Source organism: Natrix helvetica (genome assembly GCF_964273705.1).
Source record: "Natrix helvetica genome assembly, chromosome: 15".
In the NCBI taxonomy this organism is placed as follows: Eukaryota; Metazoa; Chordata; class Lepidosauria; order Squamata; family Natricidae; genus Natrix; species Natrix helvetica.
The window spans coordinates 7,561,708-7,587,711 of record NC_138565.1 but is presented as its reverse complement, the minus strand read 5'-3'; the positions used below and the strand labels follow the sequence as shown (position 1 = coordinate 7,587,711).

At 46.1% G+C, this 26,004-nt stretch overlaps 2 protein-coding genes across 5 annotated transcripts in view; one reads left to right on the top strand and one right to left on the bottom strand.

Annotated features, from left to right (window-relative positions):
• Window positions 1–26,004, top strand: part of NR5A1 (nuclear receptor subfamily 5 group A member 1) — a 355,896-nt gene that overhangs the window by 157,369 nt on the left and 172,523 nt on the right. The window lies entirely within an intron of this gene.
• Window positions 1–26,004, bottom strand: part of NEK6 (NIMA related kinase 6) — a 76,442-nt gene that overhangs the window by 958 nt on the left and 49,480 nt on the right. For all 4 annotated transcript variants that reach the window (XM_081967677.1, XM_081967678.1, XM_081967679.1 and 1 more), the window contains exons 5-9: window positions 25,175–25,285; window positions 18,986–19,094; window positions 17,812–17,919; window positions 13,933–14,027; window positions 4,155–4,268 (exon numbers count right to left, since the gene is read on the bottom strand). In XM_081967677.1, coding sequence (XP_081823803.1) covers window positions 4,155–4,268; window positions 13,933–14,027; window positions 17,812–17,919; window positions 18,986–19,094; window positions 25,175–25,285 — 537 coding nt within the window. The remainder of the gene's footprint in view (window positions 1–4,154; window positions 4,269–13,932; window positions 14,028–17,811; window positions 17,920–18,985; window positions 19,095–25,174; window positions 25,286–26,004) is intronic.

The window sequence follows — 26,004 nt, the reverse complement described above, 5'->3', positions numbered from 1 at the left end:
ATCAATCTATAGCTATCATCTATATATCTATCAATCGATCATCTATCTATCATATAGCTAGCGATCCCCCCGCTCTCTCTGTCTATATCTATCATCTATCTATCATCTATCTATCTATCTATCTATCTATCTATCTATCTATCTATCTATCTATCTATCTATCTATCTATCATCTATCTATCATCTATCTATCATCTATCTATCTATCATCCATCTATCTATCTATCTATCTCTATTTAATACACACACACACACACACACACACACATGTATTTGCAAATCTTTATTTTCCCAAGAAAAAAATGAACCTTGAGTTTGCTTGGAATCTATCTATCTATCTATCTATCTATCTATCTATCTATCTATCTATCTATCTATCTATCTATCTATCTATCTATCTATCTATCTATCTATCATCTATCTATCTATCTATCTATCTATCTATCTAATCCATGTATAGCTATCATCATCATCTATCATATAGCTAGCTATCCTCTATCTATCATCTATCTAAGCCATCAATAGCTATCATTATCTATCATTATCTCTCCATCAGTGTCCATCCATCCATTCTATCTATCTATCATCTATCTATCTATCTATCTATCTATCTATCTATCTATCTATCTATCTATCTATCTATCTATCTATCTATCATCTATCATATCTATCATCTATCTATCATCTATCTATCTCTATCATCTCTCCATCTTTCTCTCTCTCATTATCTCTCCATCTCTATATCTATCTATCTCTATCTCTCATCTCTCCATCTCTATATCTATCTATTATCTATCTATCATCTATCTATCAATCATCTATCTATCTATCATCTATCATCTATCAATCTATATCTATCATCTCTCCATCTCTCTCTCTCTATCATTATCTCTTCATCTCTCTCTCTCTCTCTCTCATCTATCTATCTTCTATCTATCTATCTATCTATCTATCATCTATCTATCTATCTATCTATCTATCTATCAATCATCTATCTATCTATCTATCATCTATCTATCTATCTATCTATCTATCTATCTATCAATCATCTATCTATCTATCTATCATCTATCATCTATCAATCTATATCTATCATCTCTCCATCTCTCTCTCTCTATCATTATCTCTTCATCTCTCTCTTTCTCTCTCTCTCTCTCTCTCTCTCTCTCTCTCTCTCTCTCTATCTATCATCTATCTTCTATCTATCTATCTATCTATCTATCTATCTATCTATCTATCTATCTATCTATCTATCTATCATTATCTCTCCATCTCTATATCTATCGGCTCCACAATTGATAGGGCTTTCGGTTAGGACAGGTAGAGGAAAAAGGACGCCATGCTAGGAGGAGACTCTACGGTGGGGGAACCGAACTTCCGGTCAGCTCCGGAATTGAACGGGGGGCTTCCGGTTAGGACCTTTGGGGCTCTTTGAGTGTTTAAGGTTGCCGACCCCTGCTCTTTTCTATAAAATGAGAATTTCCAGGTGGGGGCCCAGAATGCTTGGAGAACACCCAACCCAAGGAATGCTTGGCTGGCTTTTCTGGCGGGATTTCACAACGGGACTTTGGGCCGTTTCCCAGACAGTTATTGGGCCGAAGCCACGCGGTGGGATGGTAAGAAGAAGAGAGATGTTTCCCCAGCGTCTTCTGACGGAGCCCAACTTGTTCTCCGGAAACTTCTTCCTGCCAAGTGCTTGCTTTCTGGCCCGGGGAAGCTCCTTGAGATGGACTACCTGCCCCACGGTTGACCCACTTGCTCCTTTGCTCGCATCGTCAGTGGGGCCGCCTCACCCCCTCCGGCTCTTTTCATTTCGCACTTGAAAGACCGGGCGCTCTTAATTACAAGACCCGGGAAGCGGTGCGTATACCCTGTGGCACCGATGAAAAAGAGCCGTCGTCCACTTGATCTTCTCTCTCGCCCTCCCCCCCCTCTCAGCAGCCAGAGAGGTAATTATTTTAACGGTAATTAGAAGCATGGCTGTTCCACATCCAGGACTGGTGGATGGAGCAATGCTTTCCAGGGAGTGGTCAATGGCCTGGGAGGGCCGAGGGCAGGAGGGGGGAAAGGCTCAGCCCAGGGCAATTTGTTTTTTAATTTTTAATTTTAAACACTTAGTCAACCAAGACACATAACGTTCCAACATACAATACAATACAATACAATACAATAGCAGAGTTGGAAGGGACCTTGGAGGTCTTCTAGTCCAACCCCCTGCCTAGGCAGGAAACCCTACACCGCTTCAGACAAACGGTTACCCAACATCTTCTTAAAGACTTCCAGTGTTGGGGCATTCACAACTTCTGGAGGCAACTTCTGTTCCACTGATTCATTGTTCTCACTGTCAGGAAATTTCTCCTCAGTTCTAGGTTGCTTCTCTCCTTGATTAGTTTCCACCCATTGCTTCTTATCTTGCCTTCTGGTGCTTTGGAGAATAGCTTGACTGCCTCTTCTTTGGGGCAGCCCGTGAGATATTGGAAGACTGCTATCATGTCTCCCCTAGTCCTTCTTTTCATTAAACTAGATATTCCCAGTTTCTGCAACCGTTCTTCATATGTTTTAGCCTCCGGTCCCCTAATCTTGATTGGACATTTTCTTTTTTCCAATACTGCGCATAGGTTATTCGTGCCGCAGTTAATACATGTATAATTAGATAGAGCACACCTTTCTTACACCCCTCTGGTATTATGCCTAGGAGGAAAATTCCTGGCTTCAACGGAATTTGATCTCCTACCATTTGTTCCAACCATAATTGTATCATTCTCCAATATCTTTTTGCCTTGTTGCATGTCTACCACATATGGCTAAGACGCTGAGCTGTCCGATCAGAAAGGTCGGCAGTTTGAATCCCTAGCACTGCGTAACGGAGGGAGCTCCTGTTACTTGTCCCAGCTTCTGCCAACCTAGCAGTTCGAAATCACGTCAAAAATGCAGGTAGAAAAATAGGCACCATCTTTGGTGGGAAGGGAACAGCGTTTTGTGCGCCTTCGACGTTGAGTCATGCCAGCCACACGACCACGGAGACGTCTTCAGACAGCGCTGGCTCTTCGGCTTTGAAACGGAGATGAGCACCGCCCCCTAGAGTCGGGAACGACTAGCACCTATGTGCGAGGGGAACTTTTATCTTTGTTTTGTGTTTTGTGTTTTCTGGGCACGGAGAAGAAGCTGGCAGTCAGCCAATTCCCAAGCGTGACCTCCCCACATTCCCTGTTCACCTGGTACATTTCACAAGCGATTAAGATCAAGCAAAGCTGGGCCCTTTGAACTTCCTTACAAAGCCATTCCTGCCTTGAAATGACCCAAAAACTTAACGAGATTATGTTAGATATCCAAACTCCCTGGAACGCGGGTGGCTGGTGCCAGCCACGCTAGGCCAAACACCTGGGGGGGAAAACGCAAGCCAGGAGTCCCCTGATTGGGGTACTTCAAGAGGCTTTCAAGAAGAGACTGGGCTGCCATTTGTCAGAAATGGTGTGGGGTCTCCTGCTTAGGCAGGGGGTTGGACTAGATGACCTACAAAGTCCCTTCCAACTCTTGCTAATCGAATTTATCTAAGATGATTAGAGGACTGGAGGCTAAAACATCTGAAGAACGGTTGCAGGAACTGGGCATGGCTGGTCTAGGGAAGAGAAGGACCAGGGGAGACAGGATAGCAGTCCTCCAATATTTGAGGGGCTGCCCCAGAGAGGAGGGGGTCAAGCTATTCTCCAAAGCACCCGAAGGCCAGAGAAGGAATAATGGATGGAAACTGATCGTTCAACCTGGAAATAAGAAGGGATTTTCTGATGCTGAGAACAATCAACCCACGGAACAGAAGTTGCCTTCAGAAGTTCACCACTGGAAGCTTTCAAGAAGAGACTGGACTGCCCTCTGTCAGAAATGGTGTAGGGTCTCCTGCTTGGGTGGGTGGGGGTTGGACTAGATGACCTACAAGTTCCCTTCCAACTCTTTTCATCTGAAGCCCCCCCTACCCTCTTTCTCTCCCTGGCATCCTTGAAACCCTCCTGCTTTCAAAGACCCCCTCAGCCCAGCCCAGCATGAAAATCCAACAGGAAATCATTATTATTTTTTTCCCTAGCGTGACTTTGCAAGCTTCTCCCCCCCCCCACACACACACACCGAGCAGAAGTTTTGCACTTCAGCCAGGTTCTTACCTTCTCGGAGTAATGTTCTGTTGGCAGAGGTGGATAATCACACTGCTCGATCTTTTGGCAGAGGGAGAAGAGGTTCATTTTATCGCCGTAGAAGGGGCTCTGAAGAGCTGCCATCTGGAACGAAAGCATTTGAAGAGTGAGGGGGGGCTTCAAAACGTAGAGATTTTGTATATATATATATATATCCGGACCAAAATGTCTCTTGATCTGGGTCTGGGCCAGGGGTCAGCCACTTGCAGCTCTCGAGCTGCATGTGGCTCTTTCCTCCCTGTCGCCCAAAATATGTGTCACAATCGCCAATGGATAAATGGATGAACCATGGATAAATCCAAGAAATGAAAAGTTTCAGAAGAAAGGTAAAAGATTCCCCCGCACATATGTGCTAGTTATTCCTGGCTCTAGGGGCCGGTGCTCATCCCCTTTTCAAAGCCAGCGGTCCGAAAACATCTCCGTGGTCATGTGGTCGGCATGACTCAACGCCGAAGGCGCACGCAACGCTGTTCCCTTCCCACCAAAGGTGGTTGCTATTTCTCTACTCGAATTTTTTTTACGTGCTTTCGGACTGCTCGGTTGGCAGAAGATGGGACGAGTCACGGGAGCTCCCTCCGTTCTGCGGCGCTCGGGATTCGAACTGCCGAACTGCAGACCTTTCTGATCGGACAAGCTCAGCATCTTCGCCACTGAGCCATCATGTTCCCCCACACACACACTCCAAATGGCTCTTTAAGTGTTTAAAGTTGCCGACTGCTGGTCTGGGCACAAGCAAATTTGTGCCAAGATCGAGAGACAGTTTGGTCGGGGCATTGAGCTAACAAAATCTCCACGTTTTGGAAGCCTGGCTGGAATGGATCCCCTTGCTGGGATCCACATTGGGGCCCTTTTCAGAGATCGATCGAGAGATTGAAGCAGGAAAAGGCACTCAACGCGCAACCGTAATGGAGTCCACAATTTCTTATCGTTATAAGCGAGACCTTTGTTATAAGCGAGTTTTGCCTTTTAAGTGGATTGCTGCAGATGGAAAGTTAGTAACCCTCTTGTTAAGTGAATCTGGCTGTACCCTGGCTTGTCAGAAGGTCGTAAAAGGGGACGACGTGACCCTGGGACACGATAGTGGTCCTAAAATGATTAGGGGACTGGAGGCTAAAACATACGAACGGTTGCAGGAACTGGGTATGTCTAGCTTAAGAGAAAGAAGGACTAGGGGAGACATGATAGCAGCCTTCCAATATCTCAGGGGTTGCCACAAAGAAGAGGGAGTCAAACTATTCTCCAAGGCACCTGAGGGTAGAACAAGAAGCAATGGGTGGAAACTAATCAAGGAGAGAAGCAACCTAGAACTGAGGAGAAATTTCCCGACAGTGGAAACAATCAATCAGTGGAACAGAAGTTGCCTCCAGAAGTTGTGAATGCCCCAACACTGGAAGTCTTTAAGAAGATTTTAGATAGCCATCTGTCTGAAACGGTATAGGGTTTCCTGCCTAGGCAGCGGGTTGGACTAGAAGACCTCCAAGGTCCCTTCCAACTCTGTTATTCTATTCTATTTTATTCTATCATATTATATTTCTAATTATTCTATTCTATTTTATATTCTAATATTCTATTCTACTCTACTTTCTATATTTTATATTGTATTGTTGTATTCTATTGTCTTCTATTCTATTCCATTCCCTATTCTATTTTCTATTCCATTCCCTATTCTATTTTCTATTCTATTCTATTCTATTCTATTCTATTCTATTCTATTCTATTCCTTTCTATATTTTATATTGTATTGTCTTGCCAAGTTGACTCCTAAAAGGGAAGACTCAGTGAGTCACGTCCAAACATTGAAGAAACACAACGTTGGCCAATGGAAGTCTATGAGGTTCTTGTGTTCCTCAACAGCTATGGGGGTAGGGGCAGTGGTGAAATCTAAGTTGGTTTTACTACCCGTTCTGTGGGCGTGGCTTGGTGGCCGTGGCTTGGTAGGGTCTTGTGACCACGTAGTCATGCAACTGGGGGATCATAAGACAGAAACTCACTTTAACAATGTCCTGCTGGAGCAGGGTTGGACTAGATGACCTCCAGGTCCCTTCCAGCCCTGGGTTATCCTCTGAAGCTGCATCTAGTGCCAGGTTTGTAGTCCTTTCTTCCCCTCCTTTATCCCTCCCTCCTTTCTTTCTTTCTCTTTCTTTTTCTTTCTCCTCCTTCCTTCCTTTTTCTTTCTTTCTCTTTCTTTTTCTTTCTCCTTCTTCCTTCCTTTCTCCTTCCTTTCTTTTTCTTTCTTTTTCTCTTTCTTTTTCTTTCTCCTCCTTCCTTCCTTTTTCTTTCTTTCTCTTTCTTTTTCTTTCTCCTCCTTCCTTCCTTTCTCCTTCCTTTCTTTCTTTTTCTCTTTTTCTTTCTCCTCCTTCCTTCCTTCCTTTCTCTTTTTCTCCTTCCTTCCTTTCTTTTTCTCTTTCTTTCTCCCTTCTTTTTCTCTCTCTCTCTCTCTCTTTCTTTCTCAGCACTCTCCACACCTCGTTTTTGCCCTAGCAGACTTAAGGGGGCAAAAACGGACACACACACACACCCCAACCTCCCATTTTTGTGACGTGCGATCGTCGGAACTTTAAAAAAAACTTTTTTAACAAAGTTTAGCATTTCACCCCTGGGTCGGAGGGCTCTGACACCACCCCAGATATCCACGGAGGATTCCAAGCGGTCTCTCCTTCAACCCAACCCAGCAAAGCAGACAACGACCAGCTCTCTCTCTTCCTTCTCATAGGTCTGGGTTCAAAGCGAATGCCGCCAAGCAGTGGGTGAAGCAGCCCCCACCCCCACCCCCATCTCCTCAGCAGACCCAGTGGCTTATTAATCCTTCATGCCATTCAAGAGCTCCCTGTCAGTCTTGCTATCCTACGCTGCTGCCCCAGACAATGAAAGGCCCTCTCCTCCTCCTCCCCCCTCCTCCTTATTAAGCACTAATGGGTAATTGTGGGTATTATCCACTCTGGCTGGATAATCCTTTTTGCCCTGACTCATTTTGAGGCCAGGCGGGACAAATCGGGGACCTTTGTCTCCTTCTCCGCTCCCGGCTATTAATTAAGGATTTTGATCGTGGTTAAGTCGTCGTCAGTCCGACCACCGAGCTACAAAGGAGCCTCTTCTATTGAAAGGGTTAAATTTGAGGGGAGAAAAGGGGGATTTTCAACCCCCGCAAAGCCTCGCTTGATGTCCGCTCCAGGTGTTGTGTCCCACCAGCGGCAAGCAGAGCTGGTGGCAGAGTCAGAAAGTGAGGAGGGTTGCGGAGGAAGATGGGCCAGTCCTGGAGTGTGGGGAAGGCTCAGATGAGGGCTCTGTGTCGGAGGCAGAGAGAGGGTCGAGGCCGTCTGACAGTTATCAGCTGCCTCCGGAGTTGGAGATCAGTGAGGCAGAAGAACAGCTGGAGCCTGTTCCCAGTGTGCGTGGTCTAAGATTTAGAGAGCAGCTCTTGAGTCAAGCTTGTCAACTCCAAACCTGAATCATATCTTCAAGAGAAAAAAAAAAACAGGCAACATCCAGTTGTCTTCTAAACATGAGCTGGTCCAGATGCCCAGCAGAACTTTTGACGCTGCTGTCCTGATTTTACCTTCTAGACCAGCGGCCTCCAACATTTGGTCACCAGATGTTGTGGCCCACCAGTTGCCATCAGAGCTGGTGGCAGACTTGGATGATGAGGAGGTTGGGGAAGAACTTGGGCCAGTCCTGAAGTCTGGGGAAGGCTCTGACGGATGCTCGGCGTCAGACGCAGAGATAGAACCAGGGCCGTCCGACATTTCCTAGCCAGCTGCCTTTGGAGGCTGAGATGAGGGAGGAGGAGGAACACCTGGAGCCTGTTCCAGATGCACGCATGCGCAGATAGGAGAGGGGAACAATGGAGGACAAGGAGTCGACTTAGGAAGCAAAGCACAGGTGGATGCTGAATGGCCCCTCCCTGACTGGGGAATAAATAGAAGGAAAGGGGAGTGGTGGTCGTAGGAGACAACAGTTCGTATTTCTGAAGGTTTCGCTCATTGCGTTTCGTGCCACAAAGACTGCTCGCCAGAAATTAATTTGCAGCCTTTCGGCGGTGAGCTCAACCGCCTGGCAATGATCGCAAGGAACTGATAAGGTCTGTTACTGCAGTTAATTCTTTGAAGGACTCTTGTGTCTGGACTTTCGGTGGGGTGAATGCCATTCGGTCACAAGAGGGGTGGGCTTTTTTTTTTCATGGCAAGGAGTTTCCTGCTTCTGCAAAGGCTGGGTGAGAACACCAGGGACTGCTTCTGTGGACAGAGGTTTTTTCTGTGGAGCAGAAGGGACGTGGTTTCATGTACTGCCTGCATCGCAGGGATGGAGCTTGGCTTGTTTGCGTGGCCCAGTTTCTGGCTTGCCGTGGCCCCCATGCTGGTCCATAGACCAAGGGTTGGGGACCCTTGTTCTAGGCCAGGAGTGAGCAAACTGCGGCTCTGGAGCCACACGTGGCTCTTTCGTCCCTCTGCTGCGGCTCCCTGCCGTTCAAAATATGCGTCACAACCGCCAATGCGCGACACCCACCAGAATGTGATTTATTGAGCTCCTTGACCCCCGAAAGCCATCCTTGGATAAATCCAAGAAAGGAAAAGTTTCAGAAGAAAACAGAACGTTTAATTCAACTACATATGCTAGTTTTGTGGCTGCTCAGGAAATAGTCAGGTTTGTGGTTCCCGCTGTTTTATACAATACAATACAATAGTAGAGTTGGAAGGGACCTTGGAGGTCTTCTAGTCCAACCCCCTGCCTAGGCAGGAAACCCTGTACCGTTTCAGACAGATGGCTATCCAACATCTTCTTAAAGACTTCCAGTGTTGGGGCATTCACAACTTCTGGAGGCAACTTCTGTTCCACTGATTAATTGTTCTCACTGTCAGGAAATTTCTCCTCAGTTCTAAGTTGCTTCTCTCCTTGATTAGTTTCCACCCATTGCTTCTTGTCCTGCCCTCAGGTGCCTTGGAGAATAGTTTGACTCCCTCTTCTTTGGGGCAGCCCCTGAGATATTGGAAGACTGCTATCATGTCTCCCCTAGTCCTTCTTTTCATCAAACTAGACATACCCAGTTCCTGCAACTGTTCTTCATATGTTTTAGCCTCCAGTCCCCTAATCCTCTTTGTTGCTCTTCTCTGCACTCTTTCCAGAGTCTCCACATCTTATTTTCTGTAGGAAACGGGTACAAATGGCTCTTTGAATGTTTAAGATTGCTGACCTTTGTTCTAGGCAAACATCTCAAGCTCTACTGGCTGGGACCTGGGTAGACTCCCCCAAACCACGTTCTTGATCTGAAATTTGAGTGAGCCCCATCAGAAAAAACCCCGCCAGATCCTTTCTGCCAGCAAATGGTATCGTCTGGTTAAGAATCGCGAAAGCTGACAACACTCCCTCTCTCTCTCTCTTTTTTGAGGAAGGAGAGAGAGACACACAGAGAGAGAGAGAGAGTGTGAGAGAGAACTTTGATCTGGATGGCACGTCTCCAAGGGAGGGGGGGAGCTTCACACACACACACATACACACACACCATTTTGATCAGCTGCGCTCTTATACATCAACGCGGGGCCCTGCAAAAAACGTCAAGATAAGGTGGCATAATGTGAAATCGTGCCTACACAACCTCCAGCTTGAAATAATAATAATAAGGAAGTGAATTCCGACTAGCACGCCTGCCTCCCAGCGATCTGCAGATAATATCTCTCTAGCTATCTCTCTATCTCTCTATCTATCATCTACCTATCTATCATCCATCTATCTATCTATCTATCTATCTATCTATCTATCTATCTATCTATCATCTATCTATCTATCAATCATCTATCTTCTTTATCTCTAATATCATCTATCATCTCTGTCATCTATCTATATCTATCTATCTATCTATCTATCTATCTATCTATCTATCTATCTATCTATCTATCTATCATCTATCTATCTTCTTTATTTCTAATATCATCTATCATCTGTCATCTATCTATATCTATCTATCTATCTATCTATCTATCTATCTATCTATCTATCTATCTATCTATCTATCTATCTATCATCTTTATCTCTATATCATCTATCCTGTCATCTATATCTATCATCTATCTATCTATCTATCTATCTATCTATCTATCTATCTATCTATCTATCATCTATCTATCATCTATCTATCTATCTATCTATCTATCTATCTATCTATCTATCTATCATCATCATCTATCTATCTATCTATCATCTATCTATCTATCTATCTATCTATCTATCTATCTATCTATCTATCTATCTATCTATCATCATCTATCTATCTATCATCTATCTATCTATCTATCTATCTATCTATCTATCATCTATCTATCTATCATCTATCTATCTATCTTCTTTATCTATATATCATCTATCCTGTCATATCTATCTATCTATCTATCTATCATCTATCTATCTATCTATCTATCTATCTATCTATCTATCTATCTATCTATCTATCATCTATCTATCTATCTATCTATCTATCTATCTATCTATCTATCATCTATCTATCTATCTATCTATCTATCTATCATCATCTATCTATCATCTATCTATCTATCTATCTATCTATCTATCTATCTATCTATCTATCTATCTATCATCTATCTATCTATCTATCTATGTTGCATTTGTGCTGATAAATAAATTAAGGGAGACTAGTACTATTTATTTATCAGCACAAATGCAACACAAATGTAACAGGGCAACATTAAAAAAAATGGCTTTCTGCCTGGATGGCTCCTAGGGTGAGCCGATAGACAGAAAAGGGAAGCAGTATGCTCCCTCCCATATTTGGGCATACCAGGGGTTGTGACACAATATCCCCCTTTCTGTCCTTTGGCTCATCACAGAAGACCACCCAGGCAGAAAACCATAATTTTATTTTTAATGTTGCCTTTTTATATTTGTGTTGTATTTGTGCTGATAAATAAATAAAGGGAGACTAGTATAGATCTATTTCGAGCTATTTAGCTCTCATCAGCTAGCCATACCCTTACTGGGAATCGAACCAGGGCTGTATTGCATATTAGGCAGTGAATTAGCCACTAAGCCACAGGCTCTCCTCCTTTAACAGCTGAGCCAGGGAAATAGGTATGTATTTGTGTTACAACCCCTGGTATGCCCAAATATGGGAGGGAGCTCACTACTCCGGTTTATCTCACTACTCACTATCCCTCCGGTTTATCGGTTTCGCATAGCGGGGAGGGGAGAGAAGGAGAAAGCAGGAGGAGGAAAATAACTTTCCCCCTGCCAGAGATGTTGCTTCTTTAAAAAAAGCCAGACTCAAGTTTCAAGGATGAGAAGAGAGAATTGGGGGGCTGAGATCCATTGAGGAATGGAATGGACTTTGAAGAATCCTTGACTTACAACAGTTTTAGTGACCGAAGAAATGTCATTGCTGGAAAAAGGGACTCACGATCATGTTTCACACTTACGACCGTTACCGCATCCCCATGGGCCACGCGAGCAAAATGAAGACGCTTGGGAACGGACTCAGATTTATGACCGTCGCTGTGTCCCGGGGTCACGCAATTCCCCTTTTGTGACCTCCTAACAAGTAGATTCACTTAACGGCCGTGTTACTAATAGAACAAACCGCGGCGATTCGCTTAACGAACGTAGGGAGGGACGTCGTAACATTGGGGCAAAACCAGCTTGACAACTTAACTCGCTGTAATGAAATTTACTTAATTGTCTCGCTTAGGGACAGAGGTTTTGGACTCCATTGTGGACGTAAGTCGAGAGCTGGGCTTCACATCATTTAACAACCGGTTTGGCCTAGTGCAGAACCAAAAATGTGACCGTGAGTTGACATCAGCAAGGCCCATCCTTAATCACTAACAGGATGTTGTAGGCCTGGAGTACCAGCCACGGAGCTTACTCCAAATGCTACTTGGTTGCTAAGCCGACATTGGCACCAACGTGAAGCCCAGGTCCAGCTAGGAGAAGTTCCAGAAGAAGCAGGACATCTTTCCTGGGGCCTAGACGCATCTGAGGGAGAGATAACCCCTGGCTCCATTAGGGGAAACCTACAACTGGCTTGGTGGCTCAGTGGCTAAGACACTGAGCTTGTCGATCAGGAAGGTCAGCAGTTCGGTGTTCGAATCCCTAGCGCCACATAACGGAGTGAGCTCCCGTTACTTGTCCCGGCTTCTGCCAACCTAGCTGTTCGAAAGCACGTAAAAATGCAAGTAGAAAAATAGGAACCACCTTTGGTGGGAAGCGAACAGCATTCTGTGCGCCTTGGGCGTTGAGTCATGCCAGCCACATGATCCCGGAGACGTCTTCGGACAGCGCTGGCTCTTCGGCTTTGAAACGGAGATGAGCACTGCCCCCTAGAGCCGGGAACGACTAGCACATATGTGCGAGGGGAACCTTTACCTTTGGTTAAATCTGGCAAAGACAACGCTGGAACCTGTCCCCAGATGAGTAGAAGAGCATTAAAGTCACGTTGTAACTCTCTTCCCTTAATCCCAACTGCCGTATCGCATTGATTTTGTGTTATCGACTTCCCGGCTGCCCGTTGAAGCTGGCGTGAAGCTTTGGTGTATCGTCAACAAATTAATCAGCACCTATCGAACCGCTGAATGATCGGGCCTGAGAACTGCACATTGCCTTGTTAAACAAGCATTTGTTACACCTGGGATTTCTGCCCACAATCAAACATCGCTTTTACCAACAGAGTTCCTCCTGGGACTCAAAAATCAGCATGGAAAGGTTTGTGGTTTTTTTCTTTCTTTCTTTCTTGGACAGATGTGTTATCCTTTATCCAAATTCTGTGCGCCAGCAGAAACAAAAAAAGGTAAAGGTAAATTGCACATCTGTGCTAGTCGTTCCCTGCTCCAGGGGGCGATGCTCATCTCCGTTTCAAAGCCGAAGAGCCAGCGCTGTCCAAAGACGTCTCCGTGGTCATGTGGCCGGCATGACTCAACCCCGAAGGCGCATAGAACGCTGTTACCTCCCCACCAAAGGTGGCTCCTATTTTTCTAAGAGGAGTATTACTGCTTTTTTACCTGCTAAAAATTCAAATAAGTTGTATTATTGGATGTTAAAACAGCCTCAGAGTTACATATTATCTGGTTGAATTTGCTAACTGCTTGTGTATATTTAACACTGAACGTTCCCAATCTTTTTAGTGCTTTTAATTGTTTTAAAACAATTAAAACCATACTCTGGTTTCTCTTCAGATCGTATAAAACCTTTAAAAATGCTTTTACTGCTTTTCATTGTAATATATCTTTTCCCCTCTGTATTGAATAAGCCGCACGGGGATATATATTTCAATTGTAATATCTTTCTTTCCGTATCGAATTGTTAGCTTGCACTGAGGTATTGACTCGAGATAGAAATGGGGAATTAATAACCACTCGAAAAAAGGTTGTAAAATCGGACCGGCCATACTGGCGGTCTCATTTTACAACAGTCATAACTTACGGCCATGGTGGGTAGGATACGTCATGGTTCTAAGCTGTGCTACTTTTTTAATATCGCTGGTTCGATATGTTTGTTTTGTTTTCATTGGATTTATATGCCGCCCTTCTCCCAAAGGACTCAGGGCGGCGTACAACGTTAAAAAACACACATCCCGAAAGTTTAAAAGAAATTAAATACATATCCCAAAAAAACAAACCCAATTTATAGGACAATACATTTAAAAAACGAGTTAAAATTAACAGGCCAGGCCGGCTTGCTGGAAAAGCCAACTTTTTAGGGCGCGTCGGAAGGACCGGATATGATAGAAAAGCAGTTAACGGAGGCTTACCTCGTACAGTAAACAGCCCAACGACCAGATATCGGATTTAAAATTATAGCCGTTTTCATGTATTCTTTCCGGGGACATATAATATGGTGTTCCCACTGAAATAGACAAGCCGAGACAAGCAAATTAGAATCTGCGAAGTTTGGCTTTAAGGAAAGACGAGGGACATGGAATGCTGCATGCAACGACGTCGCCCCGAAAGTGTACGACATCGTCTGTTCTTGGGAAAAAACTGACATTTTTTTTTTTTTTGCCTTTTGGCCTGGCTCCAAAAGGCAAAAGACTGGGGGGAGGGGGGAGGCTTAATGCTGCATTCCAACGACGTCGCCCCCAAAGTGCACGACATTGTCTGTTCTTTCCAGGGGGAAAAAATATCTGGCTTTTTTTGGCCTGGTGATCAAAACCGGATCAATCGGAAGATCGGTAGAGGCTCACATCTCGCATGTCACTTGTCTGAGATGGTATGGGTTCTCCTGCTTGAGCAGGGGGCTCGACTGGAAGACCTCCAAGGCCCCTTCCTATTCTGTCCTGTCCTGTTCTCCCCCTCCTCACCTCTCATTCTATTCTATTCTATTCTTATTCTATTCGATTTTAATTCCATCCTATTCTATTCGATTTTAATTCTATTCTATATTCTCTTCTCTTTTAATTCTCTTCTGTTCTGTTCTATTTTATTCTATTTTATTTTCTATTCTATTCCTATTCTATATTCTCTTCTCTTCTAATTCTCTTCTCTTCTGCTGTTCTAATTCTAATTTTAATTAATTCTATTCTATTCTATTCTTATTCTATTCGATTTTAATTCTATTCTATTCTATATTCTCTTCTCTTCTAATTCTCTTCTGTTCTGTTCTATTTTATTCTATTTTATTCTCTATTCTATTCCTATTCTATATTCTCTTCTCTTCTAATTATCTTCTCTTCTGCTGTTCTAATTCTATTCTATTCTATTCTATTCTATTGCATTGCATTGCATTGCATTCCATTCCATTCCTTTCCATTCTCTATTCCTAGTCTCTATTCCTATTCTATTTTCTATTCACCAGGAATTAAGGAGAAACGTCCTAAGAGGGAGGACAATTAACCAGTGGAACAGAAATTGCCTCCGGAAATCGTGGGCGCTCCCCATCACTCGTGTTTTTGAAGAAGAAACCGGACAGTCACTTGTCTGAGACGGAATAGGTTCTCCTGCTTGAGCAGGGGGCTGGACTAGAAGACCTCCAAGGTCCCTTCCCAGCTTGATTCTATTCTCCCGATTCAAATGATTCAAAGCTCTGGAGTTGACAAGGCTTTCGAAGCTTCTCCTGCCAGCTTTCGGCTGACGCCGGGCCTCGCCCCCTGGATATAGGCGGGTGGCACACGGTGCTCCCCAGCCGCCTGCGTAATTTGCTGTGCCGTGCCGGAGACGTCTCCCCATCTCCGGTGAAGAACGCGCGGGCAAATCTCCCATTTCTTTCTTTCATTACCCCGGCATGTCCTGTCACTTAATTTTTATGTATGCGATCCTTCCTGACAAATTTGATCCGCTGGCAGGTAATGTGTTTGACGTACATCCTCTTCCTTGCTCTAATTATGGCTTCTGTTTCTGACAACGAGGCGTCTGCCTTGCCGGAGCTGGGAGTACACCTGTCAGACACGTTGTGGCACTGCCTAATGCCCTTTTATGCCGGTTTGATGTTGGCAAATACGGAGGAGGAGGAGGAGGAGGAGGAGGAGGAGGAGGAGGAGGAGGAGGAGGAGGGAGCAAAGGGGTGTGTGTGTGGGAGGGGGGAGAAAAATAATAAAATTAGGTGCATTTATTTGCATAAGCTCCGTGGATCAGCGCATGGGTTGCCAAGCCTTTGGTGTTTAGAGTTTGGGGCAGTTACCAAGGCAACAGGGAAAAAATAGAAAGGAGTCAGGATCACGGACAAAAATCGGGGGCCACGGAGCAGGGGTGAAATTCAGCAGGTTCTGGAGAACCCGGTAGTGGAAATTTTGAGTAGTTCCGACAACCGGCAAATACCACCTCTGGCTATCACCTAGTGGATGGGAAGGGAGATTTTGCAGTATCCTTCCCCCTGGAGTGGGGAGGGAATGGGGATATTGCAGTATCCTTCCCCTGGAGTGGGGAGGGAAGGGGGATATTGCAGTATCCTTCCCCTGGAGTGGGGAGGGAAGGGGGATTTTGCAGTATCCTTCCCCTGGAGTGGGGAGGGAAGGGGGATTTTGCAGTATCCTTCCCCTGGAGTGGAGAGGGAATGGAGATTTTGCAGTATCCATCCCCTGGAGTGGGGAGGGAATGGAGATTTTGCAGTATCCTTCCCCTGGAGTGGAGAGGGAATGGAGATTTTGCAGTATCCTTCCCCTGGAGTGGAGAGGGAATGGAGATTTTGCAGTATCCTTCCCCTGGAGTGGGGAGGGAATGGGGATTTTGCAGTATCCTTCCCTTGGAGTGGGGAGGGAATGGGGATATTGCAGTATCCTTCCCCTGGAGTGGGGAGGGAATGGGGATTTTGCAGTATCCTTCCCTTGGAGTGGGGAGGGAATGGGGATATTGCAGTATCCTTCCCCCAGGAGTGGGGAGGGAACGGGGATTTTGCAGTATCTTTCCCCTGGAGTGGGGAGGGAATGGAGATTTTGCAGTATCCTTCCCCCTGGAGTGGGGAGGGAATGGGGATTTTGCAGTATCCTTCCCCCTGGAGTGGGGAGGGAATGGGGATTTTGCAGTATCCTTCCCCTGGAGTGGGGAGGGAATGGGGATTTTGCAGTATCCTTCCCCTAGAGTGGAGATGGAATGGGGATTTTGCAGTATCTTTCCCCTGGAGTGGGGAGGGAATGGGGATTTTGCAGTATCCTTCCCCCTGGAGTGGGAGGGAATGGGGATTTTGCAGTATCCTTCCCCTGGAGTGGGGAGGGAATGGGGATTTTGCAGTATCTTTCCCCTGGAGTGGGGAGGGAATGGGGGACTTTGCAATATCCTTCCCCCTGGAGTGAGGAGGGAATTGGGATTTTGCAGTATTCTTCCCCTGCCACATCCACAGAACCGTTGGTAAAAACATTTGAATTTCACCACTCCCACGGAGGCATCTTATGTTTGGCTGGTGACTGAACTGCAAAACATTCCAGATAAAAAACCAATCTGGCAAGGTTGCGCCACTGGGAAAAGGATGCAAAAGCTGAGTTGAAATGGCACCTGTGGAAATGACTGGAATTTTTTGGGGGAAGAAGAAAAGGGTGCTTTTAAATGAGGTAAACCAGCAGGCCTGGGGAAGAAGGGAAAGGGGAAGGGGAAAGAGAATTAAGAAATGAAACGGAAGAGGGGAGATGGGAGAGGAGAAATGGAAATAAGGAAGAGGGAAAGGAGAAGGAAGAAGGGAGAATGAAGAGAAGGGAGGAGAAGAGAGTAGAGAAGGAAGAGGGAAGGGAGAAGTGAAAATGAAAAAGAGAAGGGATAAGGGAGGGGAAAGGGAAGGGAAGGGAGAAGAAGGGAAGAGAAGTAAGAAATGAAATGGAAGAGTGAAGATGGGAGAGGAGAAGGAGAAGGGAGAAAGAAGACAAGGGAGGAGAAGAGAGTAGAGAAGGAAGAGGGAAGGGAAAATGAAAAAGAGAAGGGAGAGGAAAGAGAAGGGAGGAGAAAGAAGGAAAAAGAGAAGGAAGAAATGAAATGGAAGAGGTGAGATTGGAGAGAAGGGGGAAAAAGGAAGAGAGAAAAGAGAAGGGAGAAAGAAGAGAAGGGAGAAGAGAGTAGAGAAGGAAGAGGGAAGCGAGAAGAGAAAGTGAAAAAGAGAAGAGAAGGGAGAAGAGGAAAGGGAGAAGGAAGAAGGGAAGTGCTAAATGAGGACAACCCACAATGCAGGCCAAACCAGGTGTTAAGGCGGGGGAGGGTCTCCCCTGCTTTACCTAAGGAATGTGCAGCAGTGGTTTTCGAGCTGAAGAAGCGCCCCAAGCCGAGGTCCCCCAACTTCACGACTCCAGTAGCTGTGATGAACACGTTAGCTGGTTTGATGTCTGGAAGAGGAGAGGAAAAGGGAGAGAGAGAGAGAGAGAGAAATCAGAAGTAGAGATTCCTGGATCCGACAGCCTTCCGTTTCTTCTTGAGAAATCGACCTGCCCCGTGGCTTGCTTTGATCCACACACAAGCCCTTCTTAGCCTCTTTATCAGCTGCCCTGAAAGCTTCGTTCATTTTATCAATTTGTTCTATTTAGATGACGTCCTGCTCGCAGCTGAGCTTGGAAAAAGGGCCGCCAGGCCGTTCAAAACGTCCCCGCAAAATCGGGGAAGAACTCAATGGCTTCGAACGGCGTGATGATTCCACCAAGCGTTAAAATTGCTCTGAAGATCGCTTTTATCTCTCCCACCCACACCCCCCGCAGCCTTTTAACTTTTCCAGAAACCTGAAACCATCCCTGCGCAGAATATCGAAACCCGCTACTTAATTCTGATAACGTCCAGAAGGACGATGAAGAGAAAACAGGGCGAGTTTTTCCGGCACTCGTATCTTCCTAAAAATCGTGGGTTTTTTTCCCCTGGGGTACAAAACCTTCAAGGTAAAAGGTTCCCCTCGCACACACATGCTAGTCATTCCCGACACTAGGGCGGGGCGGGGCTCATCTCCGTTTCAAAGCCGAAGAGCCAGCGCTGTCCGAAGACATCTCCGTGCTCCTGTGTCCAGCATAACTCAACACCAAAGGCACACGGAAGGCTGTTCCCTTCCCACCAAAGGTGGTCCCTGTTTTTCTACTTGCATTTTTTAAAGTGCTTTCGAACTGCTCGGTTGGCAGAAGCTCTGGGACCAGTCACGGGAGCTCACTCCGTTATGTGGTGCTAGGGATTCGAACCGCCGAACTGCCAAGGAGGGGGGGCTGCTCCTGAGTTTTTGGGCCAATGGCAGGTGGAAATTCACCTCTGTACTTATTGTGGTGGTGGTCCATTCAGACTGGATGCTTTGCAACTTCCTCCCTCTCCCCACTGCCTGCACATCAGCGCGATTGTTTGGCAAGGCAGAATCGCTTCCTAATTGCCACCGTTATTCCGCAAATAATGATAATAATAAAGCTGCCGAATTCAGGTTACCTCTGTGCATCACCCTGCGGGAATGCATATGTTCCACCGCGCTGCACAACTGCACGAAATATTTCCAAACGGTCCGTTCGGGGATGAGCCGTTTCTGCTTCTTAAAATACTGGAAGGGGGAAGTAAGAGCGAGAAATAATTTTTTTAAAAAAGACAAATGAAACAGAGCACACAGCGGATGAAAGAAGCAGCGCTCGTACACGTGTGAGACAGAGAGAGACAGAGAGGGGGAGGGAAAGCAAGAGAGAGAGAGGTAAAGAGAGAAAGAGAGAGACACACAGAGAGGGAGGTAAAGAGAGAGAGAGAGAGAAGAGAGAGAGGGAGGTAGAGAGAGAGAGATGAGAGAGGGAGGTAAAGAGAGGGAGGTAAAGAGACAAGAGAGAGAGGGAGGTAAAGAGAGACAAGAGAGAGAGGGAGGTAAAGAGAGAGAGACAAGAGAGAGACGAGAAAGGGAGGTAAAGAGAGGGAGGTAAAGAGAGACAAGAGAGAGAGGGAGGTAAAGAGAGAGAGACAAGAGAGAGACGAGAGAGGGAGGTAAAGAGAGGGAGGTAAAGAGAGACAAGAGAGAGAGGGAGGTAAAGAGAGAGAGACAAGAGAGAGACGAGAGAGGGAGGTAAAGAGAGGGAGGTAAAGAGAGACAAGAGAGAGAGGGAGGTAAAGAGAGAGAGAGAAGAGAGAGACGAGAAAGGGAGGTAAAGAGAGGGAGGTAAAGAGAGACAAGAGAGAGAGGGAGGTAAAGAGAGAGAGACAAGAGAGAGACGAGAAAGGGAGGTAAAGAGAGGGAGGTAAAGAGAGACAAGAGAGAGAGGGAGGTAAAGAGAGAGAGACAAGAGAGAGACGAGAGAGGGAGGTAAAGAGAGGGAGGTAAAGAGAGACAAGAGAAAGAGGGAGGTAAAGAGAGAGAGACAAGAGAGAGAGAGGGAGGGAGGTAAAGAGAGAAAGAGACACACAGAGAGGGAGGTAAAGAGAGACAGAGAAAGAGAGAGACCAGAGAGAGAGGAAAAAAGAGAGAGAAAACAGATAGAGAAAGAGGGGGAGGTAAAGAGAGAGAAAGACAGGGAGAGAAAGAGAGAGACCAGAAAGAGAGGGAAAGAGAGAGACAAGAGAGAGAGAAAAGAGAGAGATCCCTCTGGCCAAAGTCCCAGAGCCCACCAGGAAAAGGATTTCGGTCCATTCCAGATTTTAACCCCTTTTGCCTGTTCAAACCCCCCCAGAGGAGCGAGGGGCTCATTAAGAGCATTATGGAAACGAAGCTTCAATAGGCTTGACATTTCCGAATGGACACCCATTATAATTAGCCTTCGTCTTGTTAATTACCTTGCCGAACATATTTCATGCCGGAAAACAACAAACGTCTGCAGAGCTATGCCTGAGGAACAAAGGACGCGCGTGTTTTCCTGTGTGCGGGAAAGGGGAAAATAAAGAAGTAAAGCCGAGTCCTGGATATTCGTGGTGATTATTAACGTCACCACGAATCTTCGCTGCCTGTTCGCAAGCAAGCAGGTTGTTGCGATGAATTCCGCTTTCCCCGCCGTTTAGAAAGAGGCTTGCGTTGAGCGTGCAGACACGGCGTTAGATGCTGGAGAACGTAGGCTACAGGCGGACCTTGGAAGTTGGGTGTCAAATTAACCCAATCTCTGTATGTCCGTCCAGATCTGACCTTAACCCCAAACAATACCCCCTCTCTGGAAAATCCAGAATTCCGCTCTTTTAAAAAGTGCAGATCTGCGTGGCATGAATCAACGCGCTTCCAAGCCACGCGTATATTTCTCCCGCACTGACAATGGAGCTGGCGAAAGGCTGCAGACCTACTCACGCCCCTCTGCTGTTTTCCAGGGCTTCCCCCCACCCCAACACTGGTGCAGCTCTCAGCCCAAACTGGGTTACAAACGAAGTGGGAAGCTGTGACGTCACTGTTTCCCAACCTTGGCACCTTTCAGGTGTGTGGACTTCAACTCCCAGCATTCCCCAGCCAGCACTGTGTGGACTTCAACTCCCAGAATTCCTCAGCCAGTACTTTTAAGATTTGTGGACTTCACCTCCCAGAATTCCTCAGCCAGTACTTTAAGATTTATGGACTTCAACTCCCAGAATTCCTCAGTCAGTCTTTAAGATGTATGGACTTCACCTCCCAGAATTCCTCAGCCAGTACTTTTAAGATTTGTGGACTTCAACTCCCAGAATTCCTCAGTCAGACTTTAAGATTTGTGGACTTCAACTCCCAGAATTCCTCAGTCAGACTTTAAGATTTGTGGACTTCAACTCCCAGAATTCCTCAGTCAGACTTTAAGATTTGTGGACTTCAACTCCCAGAATTCCTCAGTCAGACTTTAAGATTTGTGGACTTCAACTCCCAGAATTCCTCAGTCAGACTTTAAGATTTGTGGACTTCAACTCCCAGAATTCCTCAGTCAGTCTTTAAGATGTATGGACTTCACCTCCCAGAATTCCTCAGTCAGTCTTTAAGATGTATGGACTTCACCTCCCAGAATTCCTCAGCCAGTACTTTAAGATTTGTGGACTTCAACTCCCAGAATTCCTCAGTCAGTCTTTAAGATGTATGGACTTCACCTCCCAGAATTCCTCAGCCAATACTTTTAAGATGTGTGGACTTCAACTCCCAGCATTCCCCAACCAGCACTGTGTGGACTTCAACTCCCAGAATTCCTTAGCCAGTACTTTTAAGATGTATGGACTTCACCTCCCAGAATTCCTCAGTCAGTCTTTAAGATGTGTGGACTTCAACTCCCACAATTCCTCAACCAGCACTTTTAAGATGTTCCAAGGATTGAATACAGAATAATAGAGTTGGAAGGGACCTTGTAGGTCATCTAGTCCAACCCCCCCTGCCACCCAAGCAGGAGACCCTATCTACCATTTCCGACAGATGCCAGTTCATGGGTGGGCTTCAACTCCCCAGAATTCCCCAGAGAGTAATTTTATGAGGTGTGGAAATCGGATGGAAAGCTGGAACATCAGAAAGTCCCTGGATCTACCATTTACGGCAGCGGTCTCCAATCTTGGCAGCTTTAAGACTCGTGGACTTCAACTCCCAGAGTTCCTCAGCCAGCCGGCTGAGGAACTCTGGGAGTTGAAGTCCACGAGTCTTAAAGTTGCCAAGGTTGAAGACCCCTGATTTAGGGGAACCGAGATCACTGAAAGGACCTGTTTTTTGGGGATGTGTTCATTTCTTTTTAGCAAAGGAAAGTGTGATCTCTTCTATAAGGGGATCTTGCCAATTTTACTTGTTCACCTAGTAATTTATTTTGAGCTGTTTTCAAAATCAGACTCCTTCTTTTATGGTTGGGGCCAAACCACAGAGCCATCTCCACTTCCTATCTATTTTTAACGTTAAGCCACTAACACAATTCTTGGCGGTTTTTATCTACGTCACTGAGGAGAGCCATCCCAATGTCAGGCCCGCAGTCATCTTTTCTGTTGGCTCTCTGGCCTGCCACACTTTCTATTCTTCTACTATGCCTTTTCTATGGTGGGAAAACGGGAGGGGAGATTGGATGGGGTTAGATGTTATGCAGCCATAACAACGTTCTTTCTAGAAAGCCAAGCTCATCCTTTATCTTTGCACTTCTGCGTCTGACCGGAACTGGATGGGGTGGAAGCTGCCAGCGTGGCAGTGGGAGATTGGACCATGGGATGGACTTGTGGGTGTGGGGGGCAAGATCTTGAACTTTCAACTAGGTGGTGAAAACTGGGAAGTTTTCAGATTCGGGTTTCCCCAGATGTGCCAACATGCCTTTCTTAATAAATTGGAAGTTTGAGCAATACTTTGCCTTGGACTGATTTACTTTTGGGTGCTACTTGGAACCCTGACACCCAAAATAACCACTAGTGCTTATTTTCAGGGGTGTCTTGTTTTTTCCCATGCATGGGAAGCATACTTCTTCTGCTTCCTCGTGGTGGGGCAGGAAGCTGCGTGGTTCCAGCGGCCCCCACCAAGCAGGACCCTGTGTAGCCACCAGCCCACTTCTTCTGTTTGCTCGTGGCCAAAACGGAGCAGGAGGCTGAGCGATGCACCAGTGCCACAGGTGGTGGAGCTGCCCCATGCACCTAGCTTGCCCCTGCAGCCAGGCCATCCATGCTCCAACCCCTGCCTCACCACGTGGCCGCATCTCCGACACACCACTCAGCCTCCTGCTCCATTGTGGCCACAAACAAGCGGAAGACGTGGGTCAGCAGGCGTGTGGGCTCCTCCTGTACCCGGTTGTTGGTGTTGCCGCCGCGAGGCAGGTGTTGGGGTGTGGATGGCCTGGCTGTGGCGGAGGTAAGCCAGTGCGGAGCCTGTGGGGCAGCTCCACCACCACCCCGCCTCACCTTGAGCAATCAAGACGGGTGGGTGGCCAGTACGCAGGCTGTTAAGTAGGGCTTATTTTGGAGGTAGGGATTATATTAGGTGCATGTGTAAAACATGCTAGGTCTTATTTTCAGGATAGGTCTTATTTTCAAGGAGACAGACCGACAGACAGACACACACACACACACACACACACACAGAGCTTCCCTTTCTTGACAAAAGAAAAAAAACACATAATCATTCCCCTGGCTCAGCTGACAAGGGAGGAGAGCTTGTGGCTTAGAGGTTATCACAACTGCCTAACCTGTAAAATACACCAAGTTCAAATCCCAGCAAGGGTACGGCTAGCTGATGAGAGCTAAATAGCTTGAAATAGATCTATACTAGTCTCCCTTCATTTATTTATGAGCAAAAAATTCAACACACACACATACACACAAACACACGAGTATACCAGGTGCCTTGACAAAACATCTAATCATTCCCCTGGCTCAGCTGATAAGGGAGGAGAGCTTGTGGCTTAGAGATTATTACAACTGCTTAACTTGTAAAATACACCAAGTTCAAATCCCAGCAAGGGTATGGCTAGCTGATGAGAGCTAAATAGCTTGAAATAGATCTATACTAGTCTCCCTTCATTTATTTATCAGCAAAAATGCAACACACACAAACGCACACACTGTCTTTTCCATGACATTGTTGGAGAAGAAAAGAAAGTCTAGGAGTTATTTACCAAAACTTGTGGGTTTGCTCTTGCTGGAAATATCTAGTGAAGACGACTCCAGACCACAATTAGCAATCTTCTTAAATGTCATGTCCAACAAGATTTCCCTGACATTTAACAGTAAAGCCCATGTTCTCCAGTAGGTAGTATAGTTAGCAACCCCAAGTTACACCGGTTTTATAATGCTCATAAATAAGGAGCGCGACGGGGCCTCAGCTAAACAGGGGCTAGGCCTTGGCGAATACGTGAATGTGTTCGCCAACTGTTCGCAACTTCTTCTGAACCTTTTGGCTTGGAAGGAAGGAAGGAAGGAAGGAAAATGGTTGTGAATTAAGAAAAGGAAGGAAGGAAGGAAAATGATTGTGAATTAAGAAAAGGAAGGAAGGAAGGAAAATGGTTGTGAATTAAGAGAAGGAAGGGAGGAAGGAAAATGGGTGTAAATTAAGAGGAAGGAAGGAAGGAGATTGAAATGACAGGGAGGAAGGAAGGGGAGGAAGGTACAAAAAATAACCTAGGTGTGAATTAAGAGAAGGAAGAAGAGAGGAAGGGAGGGAAGGAAGGAGGGAGATGGAAATGACAGGAAGGGAGGGAGGGAGGTATGGAAAATATCCTGGGTGTGAATTAAGAGCAAGAAGAAGGGAGGGATGGAGGGAGGAAGAATGGAAGGAAGGAAGGAAAGAAGGAAGGAAAGAAGGAAGGAAGGAAGGAAGGAAGGAAGGAAGGAAGGAAGGAAGGGAGAGAGGGAGGTATGAAAAATATCCTGGGTGTGAATTAAGAGCAAGAAGAAGGGAGGGATGGAGGGAGGAAGAATGGAAGGAAGGAAGGAAAGAAGGAAGGAAAGAAGGAAGGAAGGAAGGAAGGAAGGAAGGGAGAGAGGGAGGTATGAAAAATATCCTGGGTGTGAATTAAGAGCAAGAAGAAGGGAGGAAGAATGGAAGGGAGGGAGGGAGAGAGGAAGGTATGAAAAATATCTTGGCTGTGAATTAAGAGCAAGAAGGGAGGGATGGAGGGAGAAAGAATGGAAGGAAGGAAGGGAGGGAGGGAGGTATGAAAAATATCCTGGGTGTGAATTAAGAGCAGGAAGAAAGGAGGGAGGGAGGGAGGGAGGGAGGAAGGGAGGGGAGAGGATCACAAACCTTCAGGCTGACCTCACCTTAATCATCTGAGAGAGGTCCCCAGCATCTGCAAGCTCTAGAACAATGTTCAGTTCATTGTCTTCGATAAACGAATCCAAATACTTGATTATGTTGGGATGATTCAATTGCTGTCAAAGCAGAAGGGAGAAAAGGCTGCATGAATGAAAGGAGACCTGAGAAGCACCGAAGAACTCAAGGGCCTGGGACTGGACCCAAGGAGAACCCTCCAAGCGGAAGATTAGATTAGATTTATTAAATTTATAAACCGCTCCCTCTCCCCGAAGGGACTCGGGGCGGAAGAGACCTTTCAGGCAAGGGGAAGACCTAAAGGAAGCCACCTCGACAGACAGCTCTCCGTCCTCACCAACCCAACGAAGGGAATTCATTCACTGGCTCTACTACCCAACTGGGGAAGCTCTTCAGATGTTTCTCCTAACCTTCGAGGAACGTTGGTCTGAACCAGCCTTAGCAGAAGCAAGAAACAGACTCCTCGGCACAAACCCCCACCCCCCTCTTTATTTACCTCTTGTGAATGAATGGCATGCACCCACCGTAAAGTCCAGGCAAGAGTCCTGCAAGGAGTTAACTGCGGCAACAGACCTTATCAGTTCCTTGTGATAATTGCAAGGCCCTGAGCTCCCAGCCAAAATTAAGTCTTTGTGGCACAAGGAGCAAAATCTTCAGAAATACGAACTGTTGTCTCCTACGACAGCCGCTCCCCTTTCCTTCTATTTATTCCCCAACTAAGGCCATTCAGGGTCCACGTGTGCTTTGCCTCCCGAGTCGACTCCTTGTCCTCCGTTGTTCACCTCTCCTAACTGCTCTGCGCATACATGCATCTGGAACA